Source organism: Drosophila nasuta, chromosome 3, assembly GCF_023558535.2.
Source record: "Drosophila nasuta strain 15112-1781.00 chromosome 3, ASM2355853v1, whole genome shotgun sequence".
Classification (NCBI taxonomy): domain Eukaryota; kingdom Metazoa; phylum Arthropoda; class Insecta; order Diptera; family Drosophilidae; genus Drosophila; species Drosophila nasuta.
The window spans coordinates 11207909-11227588 of NC_083457.1; the positions used below are offsets into that span (position 1 = coordinate 11207909).

Below are 19680 nucleotides of genomic sequence, written 5' to 3' on the forward strand. Positions count from 1 at the left end.
GAATATTTATATTAACTTGCGACTATTATCAAAGTTACATGTTAATATAAATGAAGTATATTTGAAGGTGATTCAATATTTGAACTAAATTAAATTCAAAAATGTTTGAATGTGCCGCTCAATACAGAAAGTCGCATGGTCCCCTTAACAGCGCAAATATGCGTTCGCAGCCAACTTCACGCAACGCAACGTTGCTCGCGCATATTGCGTTAGCAGTCTGAATTCAAAGTTAACAGTGAACTGTTAACCACTAACCATCTGTTAACACTAACAGTAATCTTTCTCTACCGCCAAAATGTGCAATTTGAATTTGAATTTCTTCATGTTATGTTTTTCACATATGAAGCAAGAAAAAACTTCATCAAAATAATTGAATCTTCAGTTGGGTAATTTGTCGGGAATTTCAAAAATAATATATTTTTCCCATTTACCAATAATAAAAAAACAATATTTAATGCTATTTTCAACTAGTTTATTGCTTCAAGCTTTTCTTACTGTAGTTTGTAAACAATTTTTGGTTTCTATTTATAATTATTAAATATGATGGTAGAAGCATTTCGAGCACGACATAATTTACGTATATTCACATACATAATAAATATGAGAGCGTTGCTTGTGAAGTGAAGTATGCTGTGTGTGTGAAGTGTGTTTGTGCATGTGTGTGTGATGATAAAGAGTGCAACTTAGTCTTAGGCTTAATACAAATATCTTTTCTTTTGTTGTGTTTGCAGTAAAATACAAAATATCAGAGCACTTAGGAGGAGCTGTGCATCAATATCAGCGGCACTTCGTTGCCGTATTTGGAACGCTCCTGACTGAGCAGCGCAGTATCGCTGGCATCCCGCATCATGGCAATGGAATTGTTTCGCTGTTCTCGCTGGCGTAGACGACTGTGTCGTATGCTATACGACAGATAGATCGCCAGTCCAATACTGATCCATATGCTGAAGCGCACCCACGTCAAGATATCCAGTTTGATCATCAGATAGATGTTGATCAGTATGGAAACACCGGGCACCCAAGGCACTAGAGGCACCTTGAATGACAGCTGCACACCCGAGGTGGGTTGGCGCGAGATGATGTACAGCATCAGTATGAGAGGTATGCTGGCGAGTATTAGCAGCCAGACATCCAACTGCGTGGTGTTGGCCAAATCCTCCTCGAATTTGGTCAGAAATTGCGAGAATACAAAGCTCCAAATGGCTGTGGATGAGAAATTCTTGATTAGCCATAAGAATAATAGTACTAGCATTCAATTCAACTTACAGAACATTGTCACGGTGCCGGTGACAATGCGCGCTGTCTGCCTGGTGGATATCGTCTGACCATTGAGATTGAGCAGACGTCGCCATAGCGCGCAAGGCTGCTCCTGACCCATGGCAATACGACCGTTGCCCAGAATGCGACTGTCACGACGTTCGTCGACCTCGTAGCGCAGCATGAGCACACAACTGGCCACCATGGAGTAGGCGAGCAGTGTACCAATGGACATCATGTTGACCAGCTGGCTCAGGTTGAAGATGGCAGCCAGAATGCCGCACAACAACCCTGTGAGCATGGTGCCCTTGAAGGGTGTCTTGTACTTGGTGCTAATCTCGCCGAGACACTTGAACAACAGTCCATCGTTGGACATGGCAAAGACAATGCGTGGCAGAGGGAACATGGCACCCATCAGACTGGCGCACAGTCCAAACATGGCACCAATAGTCACCACATACTCGGCCACATGCCAGCCATAGATGCGAAACACATGCGGCAGTGGAGCACTCTCGTCCTGGGCATAATACGGCAGCATCATGGTGAGCACGGTGGAGACACCGAAGTAGGCAAGAAAGATCATGCCCAGTGATACGATCACAGCGAATGGAATTGATTTCTTGGGGTTCTTGGCCTCCTCCCCAGCCGTGGCAATGCAATCGAAGCCAATGAAGCCATAGAAACAGACTGCGGCGCCTTTAATGACGCCAGAGACGCCGTAAGGCATGAAGCCGCCGTTACCATAACCCTCCGGCACTTGCGACTTTGGAATGCTCCAGTTGCTGCTGGAAACTATAAAGAGAAAGTATTGCGGAAATTAGTTGATTGATTCAAACTAAGAAATATCCAGTTAATAGTAAATCAATCAAGTCTGCAACTCACCCTTGAAGAGTCCTGCAATGATCACGAACAGCACAACGCCCAAGTTGAGCATGGTGAATATGTTATTCACTCTGGTGGATTCTTTTGCACCAGAGGCAATTGCCCACGAGAAGAGAATGGTGACAATGAAGGCAAACAGATCCGGATACGCACTCAAACCCTGGACATTCATGGGCAGATGCTCAGCGAGAAAGTCTCGCATCGCATATCCGCACAACGAGTCCAGATATGTGCTCAGCCCTTTGACGACACTCGCGGAACCTGCGAAACAAAATAAATTTGATATACAATCAAATATTTTATGTGTGGATTTTTGTGCGATATGCTAACCAATTAATTTGATCAATTAGACGTCGGCGCCGCCAATAAAACTTACCGATTGCGTACTCTAAGATGAGATTCCAGCCAATGAGAAAAGCAATGAACTCTCCAATGGTCACATAGCTGTAGATGTATGCGGAGCCCGCCTTAGGTACACGTGCTCCAAACTCGGCATAGCAGAGACCCGCAAAGATCGAGGCGATGGCAGCAATGAGGAAACTCAGCACCACCGCAGGACCTGCATGACTCTTGGACACCTCACCAGCCAGCACATAGACACCCACTCCCAGGGTGCTACCAATACCCAAGGCAGTCAAATCGAATGCGGACAGCACCTTGGCCAACTTGGATTCCGTGGAATCCTCCAGTGGCTTGCGGCGTGTGAGCACGCGAAAAGCATTGGTCACGCTCCAATTGGGCATACTGGAAGAAGAAATGATGACAAGACACAATTGAATTTTTTGCTTAGCCAATCGAATTGTTCGAGTGTGTTTTGAACCCATGTGTAATTATTTATACACCCATGTTAATCGAATCGACATATTAACACGTTCCCCAATTGTATGTCAAACTTATGTATACAACAAATAACACTTTGAAAGCGGGTCGCGGTGGGTGGTTCTGAGATTTGGCTGGAAGATCGGTTCCCCCATCCATGACATCGATCATTTATAACTAACCATAAGCTAATTAGTGCGCGGGTGTTAATGCGCGATGTATAGAGCAGATTTTTATAGTATAGTCTTCTCGCTAGATTGCCACGCGAAAGCCACTTTAATCTAGAGTCTTGTGATCGTCTGGGAAATTATCCACATTATGACTAAGTGACGAATAAATGATTGTTGATTGATCGATGTCAACAATAGCAAAGATTAAGGAACAACATAATATATGTATATACATATATCGGAAGTCTTGTGATCTTTATGGATACTCATCAGCAATTGCAGCTGATGAAATTTATTGATCATAACAAAACATTTTTCGAAGTCTATTTAGAAAAGTTTATTTAAGAATTTTTTGGAAGAAGTACCCCACTTAGAGGCTCACCACTAAAGATCAAAAAAAGGAATAATTGAGAAGAGATAAATATAAATTTGTATGTTTTTTGATTACCGAAATAATTAATGTTTCCCACATTCTCACCTGCTAGTAAAATGAGTAATCCTTTCAGTCAAAACTTATATCAAATGTCAATCACTGTTTTTGTCGCACAAAATGTTTCTTTTTGAAAGAAAGAATTCTTCGAATATCACAACAAATAGCCCATAATAGGCGCCGTTTGCAAATGTACCGAATCAAATTCCGATATCAATATAAATATTAAATGGTTTCGATTTCGTTCTAAATTGAATTTGAGGTCTCGAGTAGCTGTCGCTAGCGCTCGAATTACGTCTGAGCAGTTAACGTGAATACGAACGCCGTTAAATACCGCTACGAGACTTGCGATCGTGGTGAATTTCCAGCAGCGGAAAGACGAAATGTTGAGCACGCTTTTGGGGGTACGCGGGTGGGGTGAGTTCTCTGCTACCGATCGATGCGATCGATCGATCATCACATCTCAAAAGTGACCCACCGCGAAACCGCAGAGAGAGATTTCGCTGGTAAACACAAGTGACGTCTGCCCAGTTGGGGTTGTGTTGTGTTTGTTGATGTGGCTAATTAACAACCGGTCAGTTTGGCTAACTATAAAACAAACCGGGGTTGAACCAGCTTACATCATACGACCTTTAGGGGCTGTGTACGATTAGCGGTTTGTATTTTAAAACTAGCATTAAAAATCATTCCTAAAGGGTTGAATACACTAATTGTAGAAAAATTACACTAATATAAATTATTTAATTTAATTAAATTAGTTGTTTATGCTTTACAATCTAATGCTGTGTTGTTCTTTGCTTATCTTAAAAACTGTCTGTTCATTTGTTTTGGTTTTTGTTATCTATTTCTACGTCTACGTCTACGTCTACTTCGACTTCTATTTACTCCTCTCTTTCGTGCTCTCTTTCTACAGGGAATTTCTCGGGTGAGCAATCAGAGTTCGTGTTGTGGAGTTTTGCCGTTTATTTTATTACATTATTACTTAGTTAATATTGTTTGGTAAATTAATTTGCAGCGCTGTGGGGTTTTTGTTTATACGGTTATGCGGCACATTTCGCGTGGTTGTCAGGTGGGTGTTAAATGCTGGCTAAAAATAAGACCACTATTTGCTTGCATTCAACGCTAATTTTAGACACTTTTAGCGTGCGTGTCAATGCCAGTTTCACACTGAGTACAATCGAGAACACTATTTGTACGAAGTACTTACTCTAAGAACTCGGATAGTTCGTCCATTTTGTTTTATGTGTTGAATATTCCAATTTCGATCAGTTGAATCAGTCTCGACTGTCTGCTTTCTGTCATCAAAATCAATCTCAAAATTTCAACATAAACGTATTTCTGGAATCCGAAGCGTGCCAAAGAAGCAGCTGCGAGGAGAGTGAACGTACTACTGCACAAAAGACATGTGCTTCGCTCTGCTTGAGCCAAAAACAATCCTACAACAACTAAGACGACTGCCAGCTGCTTTATGCTCGCGCTAGTTTTTTGGCGCGAGAGAGCCACGGAAAGAGAGAGAGTAACTGGGTTGTCAACAACACAAATTGCGGCCATATACTGATATCTACTGACTTTGTTTATGTGGCGCTTGACTTGACCTGACAACCCCAAAAAAGCTCTCAATTGTGTTTGCAGCCGGCAAAATTCACTCTCTCTTGCTCTCTTTCTTTTCTACCTTTTAGAGCTGATTCAACTGCCGCTAGACATTGCATCAGTTTAGCTTTTACCATACCCCAATTTCTAAGTAAAGAAAACATTTGTTTGGACATTTTTTTATTCTTTATTTTTTTTTTTTGGTTTTTGTTTGACAGCGTGACGTCTTTAAACAGATTTTTAAGACGTGTTTACTACATCAAATTAACCCTTATATGCTAATCAAAATTTGTTTATAAACATCAGTTCACTGTGATTGATACTTTCCACTTTATAAACTCCCAATTTTATGATTTGATTTTATGACCACCATAATTTGACGGCATGTGGAGTTATTTAATTGTTATGAATCATGTGCTTTGGTCTGACGTTATCTGAAATCAATAATAAACAAATAAATATGAATAATTTCATCGAATCAGCAAACATTAGAAACTTCTGGCTATTAATTTGACGCAATTCCCCGAAATTATCGCATGAACTTACGAAAATTTCACAAGGCAAGATTTTTGGATAAATAAATATTATAAATATAAATAAAAATATTCCCAATTTCTAATTGAAAAAAAGTTAATATTATAATCAACATCTAAGCATATGGTTTTCAATGTTTTTGTGGATATGCATCGATACAATAAAAATATTGTAATCTCAATTAATTAAATCTATGCTTTGCTTATTTCTTGATAACAATTATTTCGTTCCCTATATTATCTGCCCTTTAAATTTACTTGACATCTCATTAATGAAACATATTTTATTTTCGTTATCCTAAAAGTATGCTTTAAAAATGTTGAGTCCAAAATTGTATCTTTGTTCTCCACGCTCTTCGCTCCAATGATCTTTGTTTATCACCCACAATGAGAGAATAAATGAAAAAACAAACAACCGGTCCCACGCTTCATGGAGTGACAGTAGTAAATGCGCTCTCAACAAGTGCAGACGGCGTCGCTGCTTTGTTTTGGATCGTAAGTGCGGGTCTTTTGCTCTGCGTATATACAAATAATCGGGCGTGCTAGGGTAATGCATTCTCAAAGCAGATAAGCTTAATTTTTATTGCAAATAAATGTGTGTGAAAACAACGGTACAAACAATTTTCGAGATACGATGGATTTGACTATGAAATCTTTGTGATTTTGCTAACAAACTGTTAATTATTTACTTACATTTTGAAAGTCAAATGAAGTATACTTGAAGTTTTAGTGATACGATGGTTGTTGTTTATTTAACATACAAATTAATGATCAATTGTTAATAATTCCATTGTTTAATGTTGATTAATAATGTGGAAAACAATGTTATGACATAAATGATTACCATTGTTTTTCTAGTAACTCATGGATTTTGCTTATTACCCTTAATGAGATGAAACCAAATTAAAATATATGAATCAAGTGATGTTTGAAAATGTAATATATACACTTTAATCCGAATAGCTTGAATAATTTTACCCTTAATACCCTTAATGAGATGAAACCAAATTAAAATATATGAATCAAGTGGTGTTTGAAAATGTAATATATACGCTTTGATCTGAATAGCTTGAATAATTTTGCGTGGCAAATTGTCGCAGCTTATTAAATTTGAAAAAAAAATTACATACCCTGTGTTTGAAACAAAAAAAATGTGTAGATTTTGTGACAACGATAAAGGGGATTCTCTGTGAAGTGATATTAAAATAATAATCAATTAGATATTGTTTTTCTATGGATGCAAAATACAGGGTATCATTCCACAGAAAATACAAATTGAAAAGAACGAGTCATGCTTGTTTTAATCTGTAAATTAATTAAACGACAAGAACTTGTTGAGCTTGCGATGAGTAGTATTATTATTCAGCTCCGAAAGATTAGCAAATACAATTAAAAAAAGAAAAGGTGCAAAAGATCGTAAAATACTTGTATATAAATATTTCAGAGCTGTCGTTAAATGCACAATTTAATTTCATGGCTTTTGGGAACAGTTAAAGTAAACTAAACTAAAATATGGTTAATTAGATATAAGCTTTTTACTTGTAATCAATAACAATACAAACTTATTACTCAGAGTTAATATTAATTTGCTGACAAACATCAAGATATATTTATAAACAATCCGTAATTCAAGTTGAGCTTTTACCAAACATTTTCGAAACGTGCGCTAACTAATTTCCATTCATTATGCAAATTGCAAGCTATTGTTTTATTTCTAATTTATTTTTAGTTACACGGCCCCGTTCTGAGCTCTGAATCGGCATAATGCAAACTCTCGTTCTACTATTGGCTCTAATATTGGCCCTAACGTTGGCAGTGTGCCAAGACGACGAAGATGAGGGTCGCAAGCCGCATATTATTATTATCATGGCAGATGATCTGGTAATATCCGATGTTTAATAAGTTCTAAGTTTGTATATACATATAAGAATATTGGTATTTTCCTTCGCAGGGTTTCGATGATGTCAGTTTCCGAGGATCGAATCGTTTCCTCACGCCCAACATCGATGCACTGGCCTACAACGGAGTGATCATCAACGATCTCTACACACCCGCCATGTGCACGCCCAGTCGAGCGGCGCTGCTCACCGGCAAGTATCCCATTAATACAGGTAAGTGAATCATCATCGAAAGAGTTCATTCAACTTGCGAGAGCATTACGTATTAACCAGTTTGATATTCGTAGGCATGCAGCAATATGTGATTGTCAACGATCAGCCCTGGGGTTTGCCTTTAAATGAGACAACCATGGCACAGATCTTTCGCTCCAGTGGCTATCGCACGAATCTGCTGGGCAAATGGCATCTGGGCATGTTCCAGCGCAATTATACGCCCACCGAAAGAGGCTTCGATCATCACTTGGGCTATCTGGGCGCCTATGTGGATTACTACGATCAGACTTACCAACAGAATGTAAAACATATAATACAAAATATTCTTCCAAAATAGTAATTAATCATAGTTCTTTTTCAACCCAGGGCAAACCTTATGCACGTGGACACGACTTTCGCAATGATCTGAAGGTCTCACGCGATCAAGTGGGTCACTATGTCACCGATGTGCTAACCGATGCTGCCGTCGAGCTGATCACCACACACAATGCCAGTGCTCAACCATTGTTCCTGCTGCTCAGCCATCTGGCTCCACATGCAGCCAACACCGATGATCCCATGCAAGCGCCCATGGAAGAGTTGGCTCAATTCGAGTATCTCACAAATGTCACCGAGCGATACTATGCAGCGATGGTGTCACGGCTGGACAAGAGCGTGGGTCGTGTCATTGATGCTCTGGCTCAACAGCAGCTTTTAGAGCACAGCATTGTTCTGTTCCTGTCTGATAACGGAGGTCCGACGCTGGGAGAGCACTCCACCACAGCATCCAACTATCCTTTGAGAGGCGTGAGTAGTTTGCTAAAATGTCTATCTTAATCTTATTCAGAAAGGGTTTCCTCTATCCTATCTGTGAGTCTCTTTTTGAAGCTAAATATTCTTTCAGTTCTTAAATTATCTATCTTTATTGCAGACAGTTAATTAGGGGTATTATATAAAGCTTCTAGCTCTCGAAAATTTTAAATTTAGTTAGACCAAATTGTTTCTTTATTTTGCTGCCAAGTCATGTCATTCGTTAATGTTTATTAATGAATATAATACTACTGCAGATGCATAATAGAACTCTAAGAGGAAAACTTTGCCTAAGTCAAATTGTTTCTTCCAAAATACCGCAAGTCGCATCACAAGTCATTTGTTAATGTTTCATGCAATCTAACTAAATTTACTGTACATAAGACTTCTACTCACATTCAATAGAGCTATAATGAAGCTACCATAGGAAAGACTTTGCTTAAGACAAGTCAAAGTATTCATTCGGTTTGATTTATGCTTCCGTAAAACTCACAACTAATCATTAATAATTATGTTGTAGTCTCTGCCAAAATAATGCTAAATATTGATTGCTTGCTAAAATATTTTTGTATATTTAATCTTCGACATGCCATTAAAAGCTTACTTATATTCTCCTAATGTATCCGAAATCACAGCAAAAACACTCGCCTTGGGAGGGCGGAATACGCTCCTCGGCAGCCATTTGGAGCAAGCGATTCTCACGACTTGGGCGAGTTTGGCGACAGCGTTTCTACATTGGCGATGTGCTGCCCACGCTGGCAGCTGCTGCTGGCATTCAGTTGAACAGTTCCTTGCAGTTGGATGGCCTCAATCTGTGGCCAGCTCTGATGTATGACTACGATGCAGTGGAGCGGGAGATTGTGCACAACATTGACAACTCGGTGCCTTATGTGTCATATGTGCACGGCAGATGGAAGTTTGTGAATGGCACCACGTCCGGTGGGCAATACGATGGCTGGCTATCGGTGCGTCACAATCAATCCGATCCTCGGGCCGATCACTACGAAGAGGTAATAAGGAACACCAGTGTGTGGCAGCAGTTGCAGGAGCTGCGTGGTAACTTGGCTTCCATAAACATTTCTTCGATGCGAGAGGAAGCCACTGTGAAGTGTCGAGAACCTCAGCCCGACGATGTACCTTGTCTGCCTCTAGAGGGTCTCTGTGTCTTCGACATGGACGAGGATCCCTGTGAGCAGAACAATATCTACGAGAAGATGCGCGATGGGCGCTTCATTACCGAATACCTTCAACGCATTGAGGAATTCAATAGAAAAGCACGTCCACCGGGTAATAAACCCGCTGATCCTCAGTGTGATCCACGCTATTATAACAACGAGTGGACCTGGTGGCAAGATGAACGTAATGCAGGCGTCTCTAGGTTACCAATGTACTTCGAGTATTTTCTAGTGACTTTAATGTGGATTTGGTGGTCTTACTGAATGTATTTCAAATGGATATTAATACTGTAAATATGTCTGTATTTTTGTAGACTGTAATTGTTATTGTAATACAGTAATTAGTTTCACATGTTAATCTATAATCTATAAGGTATTAGTAAAGTGTGCTTCAAAGTTGATTTTAAACATCTGCTTTTTTATTTCAATTAAATCCTTTATATTTTAAAAGAAATAATGACTAAATGTGTAAAGAAATTTCTTGTCTTTTCAAAAAATATAAATTTTTATTTATTTTTCTTTATTTTTTTGATTTTTATTTTTTTTTTTAATGATTATTTGCAGTTGATGTTGAACTTCAGTTTTGTATATCATTCAAATTTAACTTCAGTAAAATTTCTTTAAATACTCAAACAACTGAAAAAAAGTAAGCATTTCCTTATTGTACATTTCAATGAGTGCATTGCAGAACCTTTCCGACGCTAAAATTTTTGTGAAACCCCTTTTAAAATTTTTTATTGCAATATCAATTCTATGATAATCAGTTAGCCACTAGCAACTTTAATTAGGCGATAACTCAATTGTTATCTCACTTATCAATACTTTTAAAATCTTATCACATTTTTTTTATAGTATTCCGATTTTGTCTAGAATGGTGTAGACCACTTTAATCACAATTGCTTTTGAACATGTTCAAATATGTTAAGTTAGCAGACATTTTTTCTGGCAACAAGAGTTTCGTACTTATCAAACTGACGCAGCGGTAAATCGTCGCTCTTGATGATGCAAGTTTGCTTGGATCGAAATAGAGTTCCGATGAGCAAACCTCCATCAGCCTTAGCGCGACAGATGTAAACACGTTCATTCCAGCCTGTTGTGCCCACAGAAATGGCGTTCTTTTCCTGATATCCATCGAAGCTGCGAATCCACTCGAAGGTGACATTCGACTGGGTAACCAACAGGTGATAATTGACCAACTTGTGGCTTATGGTTGCCGTATTGAAGTGAGCAATACCTGTCTCGGCAACCACGCGGGCGGGCAAGATGTTGCTACTATAGGCAACACGTCCTACATAAGTGTAGTAGCCATAGGGATCGAATCCTCCGATCACGGCATTTGCGGGCACAGCAACCGACAGATTTCCAGTCACCCAAGTGTACTCAGCATCTACACAAGGATATTCTTAGTTTCGATGTTTAAATGCCTTGCAAGGTTCTCTTACCATATGTATAGGGCACAGCTTGAACTGCGGCAAAAATTCCAACAATCAAAAGAATGGTAGCTTTGCACATCTTGAAGCGTTCCTGTAAAACTAGTGAAGAAAAGAAATAAACAGATAGTCTTATATAGCAGCTAGAATATATGTATTACCGCAATTACAATATGTGTTTGTATTAATAAATGATTAGATTAGATCGTTCGATTGATAATTTATTACTCTTCGAAACAAGATTATTCTAAAGTTCATTTCCGGCAGATCCTGATACGGCAAGCTTTATAGGTCTTGCATACTTTTTCTTAATAGCAACCAAAAAGTACCTTCTGTAGTTATAACTATAATTAATACAGTTGAAAAAATTAGTAGTACTAATAAAAAAGTATTACAGGAAATAGCTTTAAAGTTTACTTTCGTTGTGATTGTAATTTAAATATGACACAATGCACTATGTGGCATTTGACCACTTTTTCTGGTATTTAGTCGTTTTTTAAAATTGTATTAATTAGAAAAGTTTTAAGGCAAATGCATTAATGCATTTCATACTCAAAATATAAAAACTTAACCGTTATTTTGAGCATAACAGCTCTAAAGTTTGCATAATTTTTTCACTGAACTTTGTTGCCCACTTTTCTATGATAGATTCCTTGGGCACATAGTAACATAATTCAAAAAACCGCAGTAAAAAATCTCTTATGGTTTACTCGTAATATTAAATGCCAGTTTAAATGGAAAATGCCCCACACTTGTAACGTATTTAGCACACTAATCCTAAAAGTATGCAACAGAAATTAATATGTTGAATGATGATGGCGATAATGTATGAAAAGTCAGTTGAATAAACTGATATTATTTATTGTATATGTGACATTACACTGAGTATTTTATTTGATTTCAATTGATTATACAGTTTAAATTAGATAAATATTCTTAATTTAAACAATATAGAAAAAAAATCTTATTGCTTTTTTAAAAGAACATTAGAGGAGAATATGAAATACGCTGCTGGTCTTAGAGTTAAACTCACGTAAACTTTCATTAAAATGTAATTAATATTTATTATTTCAGTGATGATTGAAAAGAAGTTAATATGCAAGAATATTAGTATTCATTTGAATATAATAAAATATCTAAAGTATCATTTAACTTCAAATATTTAAATGATTATCAAAATTCAAATTTAACAAAATTGCATTTTTAAAATTATAAATATTATATATAATTGAAGGACTAATGATGTATTAAAGAATTATAATTTTGATAGTACAATATAAATGATTACTAATTAAAATGAGTTTACCATTAACAAGTTGTTAAACAATTAATACGTAAATAAAGTCTTAAGCTTAGTGTATAACTTTAATTTGAATAGCCACTTTTCTTATCAAGCCTTGCCTTTCAGTTATTTATACAACTTATTTCAGGCTTCTGTGAAATTATAGAATTATAGTATCGCTTTTTTTTTTGGCTTTTTATAGCATATTATGCAGTAAAGCGAATCTTATCAAAAAGTGATTCCCTCTGACAGGTCTAATAACACTGACCACCGCATTGAAGTCAGAATGAGCCAACAAAAACGTAGAATCATTTAAAAGAATGCTCTTTAATTCTGAGCGATTAGGAAACCTCTTCAATTTTGTCCAAACTCTTTAGAATATTTAATGCACAATACGAGTACTTTGAAAATATTAGTTAATTAATTCTATTGATATGCGTTATGAAGCACTTTATTTGTATTTGGTACTTGTACTTATCGATTGATAACAAATTCCATATTCATTGGGACGATTAGTCATTTACTTTCGAGAAATCAAAAAAACAATTTTGGCATATCTAATCAAGTTACGTTAGGTGCTCGAATAGTTAACCCCCAATATCAGACAATTTATTGCTGCCGCTTATCTGTTATTCGATTCGCTATATAAACCTCAAAGGCAACCGCACAATCCTCAGAACGTACTTCGATCAACTACCGCGCAGTATTCGCACAATGTACTCTGCCAAGCAACTCTCGCTCCTCGCCCTCGTGCTCGCCCAGCTCCTGGCTGTCATCCAGGGTGGCGTCTACGACAATACGGATAACTGGGTGCTAGCCGACAAGACGAAGAACTTCCCGGAGAACGCAGTTCTCGGTGGATTCGATTCTACTGGTTACAATCTCTACGTTGGCCGCACTACTTCCGGAACTTCGATTCTGCCTGTTCGCGTCATAGCCGAAACCAGAGTTGCCACCTTCAACTCTGATACTGCGGTCAGCACTGCAACCACCTACGACTTGCTGATATCGAATGCAACCCTGAGCTATAACTGGGTGCGCAGCTTCGATGGCTACAGGGAGAGCAATGCCGTCTCCGTCGGCACTAACTCCACCAACGATCAGGTCTTCATTTGCCGCGCCAGAGGAAACAGCGCTCAGATTATCGGCACCCTCTTCCCGGCTCAAAAAGAAGTGCCTGATCCGCTATGGAACTCTGGCAATGAATAGTTACGACAAATACGAGATTTTGGTTCGTGAGCACAAGCCCCTTAGCTGGGTTCCCTATTAATTAGAAAAAATAAAACATAAAAAAAAAAATAAAATAAAATAAAAACACAAAAAAATACATAGAGTTTTTCTTATAGAGGAAGAGTTCGCTTTGACAGCTATGCAAAATTTATTGCTAAGCATATAACATATATGATACATAATATTTATTACACTAAAGTAAGTAGGTTGTAATGTTATTAAAAATGGTTTATAATTGTTCAACCCGTGCAGTGCACTAGTCTGCACGTGTGTCTAAATTTATACAAGCGATAGATAAGAGGAACTTAAAGCAAGTAAACAATGTTTCCTATAGAACAAGAAATAAAGAGTATAACGCAATAAAACGAACGAAAAATGTCACTATCTCATTTCTCACTTTACTAAAATAAAAATAACTGATTTATTAACACAACTTAAGTTCATCTTTATCTTCACATATGGAAAAAGCTGCCGCGGTCAATAATATTAATTAAATTCATATTTTATTTAATTTATATAGATTTTGGTAGAGTCGTCAAATGAAGTACTTAAATCATGGCCTAAGGATAGAGTATTGAAAGCCTGCCTACTAGCAACCTTTAATACTTTACGTTTTCGTTTCGTCGTATTCGAGAAAGGTCTTCTGCTTCACTATTACCAATTACTTGAGATAATCAATAAAAATGTCTTCTTTGTTCATTCTTTGTCGTATTTATATGATGAACTTCTGGTTAAGTGGAAAGGTGGCTTAATCTTCCTTTTGACTTTTTCGCGTCTTTGATTTATTCTTTGATTACAAACAACTTATTCATCTTTACACACATTTTGGAACTTGCTAAGCACAAGATTATTTATTAAGTAATAATTCAATTTGGTAATTAATAATGCATTTTTATGAGTTCTAATGCAATATAATTTATTTGCCTAATTTTCTATATTTTTTTAAATGCACAACGACTTTTATTAGTCTCTGTCTAATAAGAGGTTTCATTTTTTGGTACAGCCACCAAAACCTCGTACTTTTCGACAGCATGAATATACTCGTATCCAAAAGCTGTAAGCAGACATCTCTTCGTGGTTAAGAACAAAGATCCAATGATGATTCCTCCATCCGACTTGGCGCGGCAAATATAAACCATTTCGTTCCACGAAGAAGTTCCCACAGTAACTGCATAATCTTCCAGATGTCCATCATAACTGCGAATCCATTGATAGTCCAGGTCATCTTTGGTGGTCAACAGGTGATAGTTCCTTGCTTGGAAGGGAACATTGTTGGTGTTGCCACTCGCAATGCCTGTCTCAGCCACCACATTCACGGGCACAACTGTGGCGGTGAAGTTGACACGACCCACATAGATTTTGTAGCCATAAGGATCGAGTCCACCAACTAGAGGATTACTAGGAAGCGGATATGACAGATTTCCAGTCACCCACTTTTGGTTGAAATCTGTATGAAAAGTAAATGTTTAATTACAAATATGAAACTCATAATTTAATTAAGTTATCTTACCGTATTGAGAGGGAACACAGAGAACCACTCCGAAGAGGGCGACGAGCAAGAAACAGGCAATCTTGTACATATTGAAGGGTTCTTGAAATACTGATATATTTGAAAGTGGGGAGTACTTCTTATATAGTTACCATTTATCTCATCGCAATGGACATTGATAACAAACTGATTGGGGAATCACGATTTAGATTTTGCTACCGATTCGGGTAATTTACTTTTCAAATATAATTTCTAACATTAAATATAACTTATCAATTCGCCATGTCTACATAATTTGATTGCAGAGTTCTAGGAAGTTGATTCAATTTTATTGAGGTAGCTTATTTCGTCACAAACAAACTATTTATAGCAAAAGAAATGAATTTAAGGACTCCAATAGACTCCAATAGAAACGGACAACAACAAGTGATTCGCTGGTCAAAGATGTTACAGGGATAATATAATACTATTCAACTATAGTCTAAAAAGTTTATTATTTTAAGACATAAAAACAATCAATTTGTAATCATTTTAGTCGCGTGTTACTCAGCTTGTCATATAATCGTTTAGTTGTCATGTTTACAAATGTCATGAAATCAAAAGTAATATACTCATATCTAATCAAAGAATAGATTGACGAAGTTAACCCCCATTAAAGGGTGATTTACAACACTAGTTTCTTATCAACAAGTGATTTTCTCAAACAAAGTATATAAACAGCAAAGACAACCGAACATATCCTCAGAACACACTTCGATCAACGACCGAGCAGTATTCAAAATGTATTCTGCCAAGCAAATCTCACTTCTGGCGCTCGTCCTGGCCCAGCTCCTGGGTGCAATTCAGTGTGGCATCTACGACTATACAGATACTTGGGTTCTCTCCGACAAGACCAAGAACTTCCCGGAAAACGCTGTTCTCGGTGGATTCGATCCCAATGGATACGACAATTTCGTGGGACGCGTTGTCTACAGTTCCTCAATTCTGCCCGCCCGAATTGTGGCTGAGACTGGAAGTGCATCCTATAATACTGAAAGCCTTGCGAATACTGCAACTTCATACGAATTGTTAGTGGCCAATGACACCATGAGCTATCACTGGGTGCACAGCTACGATGGCTACAGGGAGAAGAATGCAGTCTCAGTGGGAACGAGCTACACCAACGAACGTGTCTATGTTTGCCGTTGCCGAACTGATGGAGCTCTCTTCATTGGAACTCTTTATCCCGCACAAAGAACTTGCATTGTTCGCTATGGAAATCTTCCTTTGAGACAGTTGGAAAAATATGAGGTGTTGGTACGCAAAAGCAAACTAGCCAAGTGGCAGCCACTTCTTGTTTAATTTGAAATAAAAATAAAACTGCATAATGTTATTTAAAACATAAATCTTTCATTTGGAAATTGTATCAAAGAAATACATTCATTTTGAAAATTGTTCTCAAAGACAATCTTTTCTAATTCGTCTTAAATATTTAAGCAAAAAATAATTAAAATAATAAATACTAGTTATTTAAGAAAATTTTTATTGCAAAAAAAGGCTGCTGCAGTAGGTTCTTAGTTTCTTTGGTTGAAAATCTGATATAATTTTTAGTCAATGGTATATTTTGAACGTATTAATGTAATAATAATATAGTATCTTCATAATAAATTTAACCTTCGGTTTGTGTTAGTAATTTTTCGATAAATTACTTTATTTAAATATAAATAACACTCTGTATTTACTTTTTTACAATCGAGCACACACGACTATATCTTTCTTACTTTTAAGACAGATTTTCGCATTACATTCTTTTCATTATCAACATTTATTATACCCGCTACCCATAGGGTAGAAGGGTATTATAACTTTGTGCCGGCAGGAAATGTATGTAACAGGTAGAAGGAGGCATCTCCGACCCTATAAAGTATATGTATTCTTGATCAGCGTCAACAGCCGAGACGATATAGCCATGTCCGTCTGTCCGTCTGTGTGTCTGTCCGTCTGTCCGTATGAAACACTGGATCTTGCCACGCCCATTTCCGCCACCGCAAATCAAAAAAATCGAATAACAAGCGTAATTTGAAAGCTACAGTATAGATAATAATTACTATAGTAGTTATGATTCTTGAAAATTTGGTTGCGATCAGATAAAAATTGTCGAAGTTATTAAAGAAATACTTTTGTATGGGCAAACACGCCTACTTACTAGGGCTCTTAGTTGCATTGGCCGACAGTCTGGTATATTGTGCTGTCTATGGTATATTTTGAATGCGGTACTATATTTTTAGAAAAATACCGCAAAATATATTTCTTTTATTCAAAATGGGTAGCGGGTATCTCACAGTCGAGTACACTCGACTGTAGCTTTCTCACTTGTTTTTTCAATAGTTATCTAATTATTTTTTACCTCGGCCACTAACACTTCGTATATTTCAAGCGGCTAAATATGACAGTTAAAAACAGCGAACCGACAATAATTTTTCCTCCCACGCTACCACGATAGATAAATACTTTTTCGTTCCGGGATAAAGTTCGATCTAAAACAGCACTGCCTTCCAGATGACCATAATAGATGCGAACACATTCATAGTCCATGTTATTCTAAGTGGTCGGTAGTTGATAGTTTCCAGCTGTGAATGACAAATTTTAGGCATTCTCAGTAGCAATGCCCGTTTCGGTCACCTCATTGGTGGACGCAATTGTTGTACATAGATCTTATAGCCATAAGGATCGAGTCCACCCACTAGAGGAAGGGGATACGATTGATCTACAGCAGCGAATCTGTAAGATGAGAAATGCTATGTATAATGTATATGTATAAAAGTTAACTTTCCTTTAAGTTTAATTAACATATTATGAAGGCACACATAAAACAACTCCAAGGAAGACAACGATTAGCAGACTCATAATTTGTACATCTTGGAGAGTTCTGGGAATACTGATTAATTTAATGTGAGATATACTTACTTCTTATATAAAATTCTGTTGCCCCATAGAAAGCGATATTAATAACAAATTTTTAGGGAACCAAAAAAAACTTGAGTTTCTTCCACTTTCTTCTTTAAAAGGATCTTCTGTTAAGAGGATCAAGTCGTCAACCGATTCATTTTTCATCGAATGCTTTCAGAATTCTATGAAATTGATAATAATTGATTTCATTTTTGTTTGAGGCATTTCAACTCGTCATAATTTAAAAATAGCATGCATTATTGCCAATGGTTCTAAGATTAATAACAGATGGTTATCGTCAAGTGATTCCCTGACCATTACTCCAATCACTATAAAGTATACTGTAAAACAGGAAGCATTTTAATCACTCCTGAATAACTTTTGTCTGATAATTCTATAAGAAAATGATATAAGAGTTGCACTAATCAATTTGTATTATATCAATGTATAGTCGCCAGATGTCACGAAAAACAAAAGTAATGTAGGCATATCTTATCAATAAAGAGATCGTCGAAGTTAACCCCCATTAATTGGTGATTTACAACACTGGTTTCTTATCAGCAAGTGAATCCCACCTACAACCAATATAAACATAAAAGGCAACGCCACAATCCTCAGAACAAACTTCGATCAATTACCGAGCAGTATTCAGAATGAAGCAACTCTCGCTTTTAGCTCTCGTCCTGGCCCAGCTCCTGGGTGCCATTCAGTGTGGCATCTACGACTATACAGATACTTGGGTTCTTTCCGACAAGACCAAGAACTTCCCGGATAACGCTGTTCTTGGTGGATTCGATCCCAATGGATACGACAACTTCGTGGGACGCGTTGTCTACAGTTCCTCAATTCTGCCCGCTCGAATTGTGGCCGAGACTGGAAGTGCATCCTACAACACTGAAAGCCTTGCGAATACTGCAACTTCCTATGAATTGTTAGTGGCCAATGACACCATGAGCTATCACTGGGTGCACAGCTACGATGGCTACAGAGAGAAGAATGCCGTCTCAGTGGGAACGAGCAATACTAACGATCGTGTCTACGTTTGCCGCTGCCGAACTGATGGAGCTCTCTTCATTGGAACTCTTTACCTTCCTCAAAGAAGCTGCATCGTTCGCTATGGAAATCTTCCCTTGAGGCAAGTGGAAAAGTATGAAGTGCTGGTTCGTAAAAGGAAAGCAGATGAGAGGTCTCCACTCATACCAGATGGATGGTTTCCACTCAATGTTTAAGTTAATTCTTACAAAAATATAAGAGAATCTAATTTAAATCACACAGGTGTTTGCTTCTTAAAATCGTCCTTGGCTCAATGTTTAAGTTAATTATTACAAAAATATAAGAGAAACTAATTTAAATCACACATGTGTTTGCTTCTTAAAATCGTCTTTGGCTTTTTATTAGTTGACTTATCTAATTCTGAATTTAATTAGGCGAAGAGCGGTTGATAAACCTGTTTCTCTGTTATCAACCTCAAGAAGTTGGCCGAAAACGAAACGCTTCCGCTTTATTAAAACCCCTGACCATTGACAATATTAAGCCACTTGGCGTATACGTGATAAACAAGAGGG

The 19680-nt window shown here is 37.5% G+C and overlaps 7 protein-coding genes across 10 annotated transcripts; 4 read left to right on the plus strand and 3 right to left on the minus strand.

The window, feature by feature from the left end:
* Positions 1-450: 450 nt before the first annotated feature.
* Positions 451-4967, minus strand: LOC132791418 (cationic amino acid transporter 2). 2 transcript variants are annotated; one of them, XM_060800316.1, is made up of 5 exons: positions 4766-4967; positions 2516-2883; positions 2140-2400; positions 1267-2049; positions 451-1203 (listed from the first exon to the last, which is right to left on the minus strand). In XM_060800316.1, the coding sequence occupies exons 1-5, from the start codon at positions 4789-4791 to the stop codon at positions 755-757; spliced, it is 1887 nt and encodes a 628-aa protein (XP_060656299.1). In that variant the 5' UTR covers positions 4792-4967; the 3' UTR covers positions 451-754. The 2 variants fall into 2 exon arrangements, with proteins under 2 accessions (XP_060656299.1, XP_060656301.1); XM_060800318.1 differs by lacking the exon at positions 4766-4967 and adding an exon at positions 3607-3834.
* Positions 4968-6109: 1142 nt separating this feature from the next.
* LOC132791404 (arylsulfatase B) lies at positions 6110-10164 on the plus strand. Of its 3 annotated transcripts, none has more exons than XM_060800299.1 (6): positions 6110-6176; positions 7411-7562; positions 7633-7792; positions 7867-8093; positions 8159-8578; positions 9217-10164. In XM_060800299.1, the coding sequence occupies exons 2-6, from the start codon at positions 7446-7448 to the stop codon at positions 10018-10020; spliced, it is 1728 nt and encodes a 575-aa protein (XP_060656282.1). In that variant the 5' UTR covers positions 6110-6176; positions 7411-7445; the 3' UTR covers positions 10021-10164. The 3 variants fall into 3 exon arrangements, with proteins under 3 accessions (XP_060656282.1, XP_060656280.1, XP_060656281.1); XM_060800297.1 differs by having other exon boundaries at positions 6141-6228; XM_060800298.1 differs by having other exon boundaries at positions 6161-6176; positions 7382-7562.
* A 341-nt stretch (positions 10165-10505) lies between these two features.
* LOC132791405 (uncharacterized) lies at positions 10506-11307 on the minus strand. Its single transcript, XM_060800300.1, has 2 exons — positions 11199-11307; positions 10506-11143 (listed from the first exon to the last, which is right to left on the minus strand). The coding sequence occupies exons 1-2, from the start codon at positions 11266-11268 to the stop codon at positions 10683-10685; spliced, it is 531 nt and encodes a 176-aa protein (XP_060656283.1). The 5' UTR covers positions 11269-11307; the 3' UTR covers positions 10506-10682.
* Positions 11308-13132: 1825 nt separating this feature from the next.
* LOC132790293 (uncharacterized) lies at positions 13133-13792 on the plus strand. Its single transcript, XM_060798779.1, has one exon. The coding sequence runs from the start codon at positions 13183-13185 to the stop codon at positions 13675-13677; it is 495 nt and encodes a 164-aa protein (XP_060654762.1). The 5' UTR covers positions 13133-13182; the 3' UTR covers positions 13678-13792.
* A 787-nt stretch (positions 13793-14579) lies between these two features.
* Positions 14580-15312, minus strand: LOC132791320 (uncharacterized). Its single transcript, XM_060800190.1, has 2 exons — positions 15209-15312; positions 14580-15145 (listed from the first exon to the last, which is right to left on the minus strand). Exons 1-2 carry the CDS (start codon positions 15276-15278, stop codon positions 14673-14675), a joined length of 543 nt encoding a protein of 180 aa, XP_060656173.1. The 5' UTR covers positions 15279-15312; the 3' UTR covers positions 14580-14672.
* A 607-nt stretch (positions 15313-15919) lies between these two features.
* On the plus strand, positions 15920-16572 carry LOC132791043 (uncharacterized). Its single transcript, XM_060799823.1, has one exon. The coding sequence runs from the start codon at positions 15968-15970 to the stop codon at positions 16526-16528; it is 561 nt and encodes a 186-aa protein (XP_060655806.1). The 5' UTR covers positions 15920-15967; the 3' UTR covers positions 16529-16572.
* Positions 16573-18745: 2173 nt separating this feature from the next.
* Positions 18746-19456, plus strand: LOC132791615 (uncharacterized). Its single transcript, XM_060800619.1, has one exon. The coding sequence runs from the start codon at positions 18769-18771 to the stop codon at positions 19342-19344; it is 576 nt and encodes a 191-aa protein (XP_060656602.1). The 5' UTR covers positions 18746-18768; the 3' UTR covers positions 19345-19456.
* Positions 19457-19680: the final 224 nt, after the last annotated feature.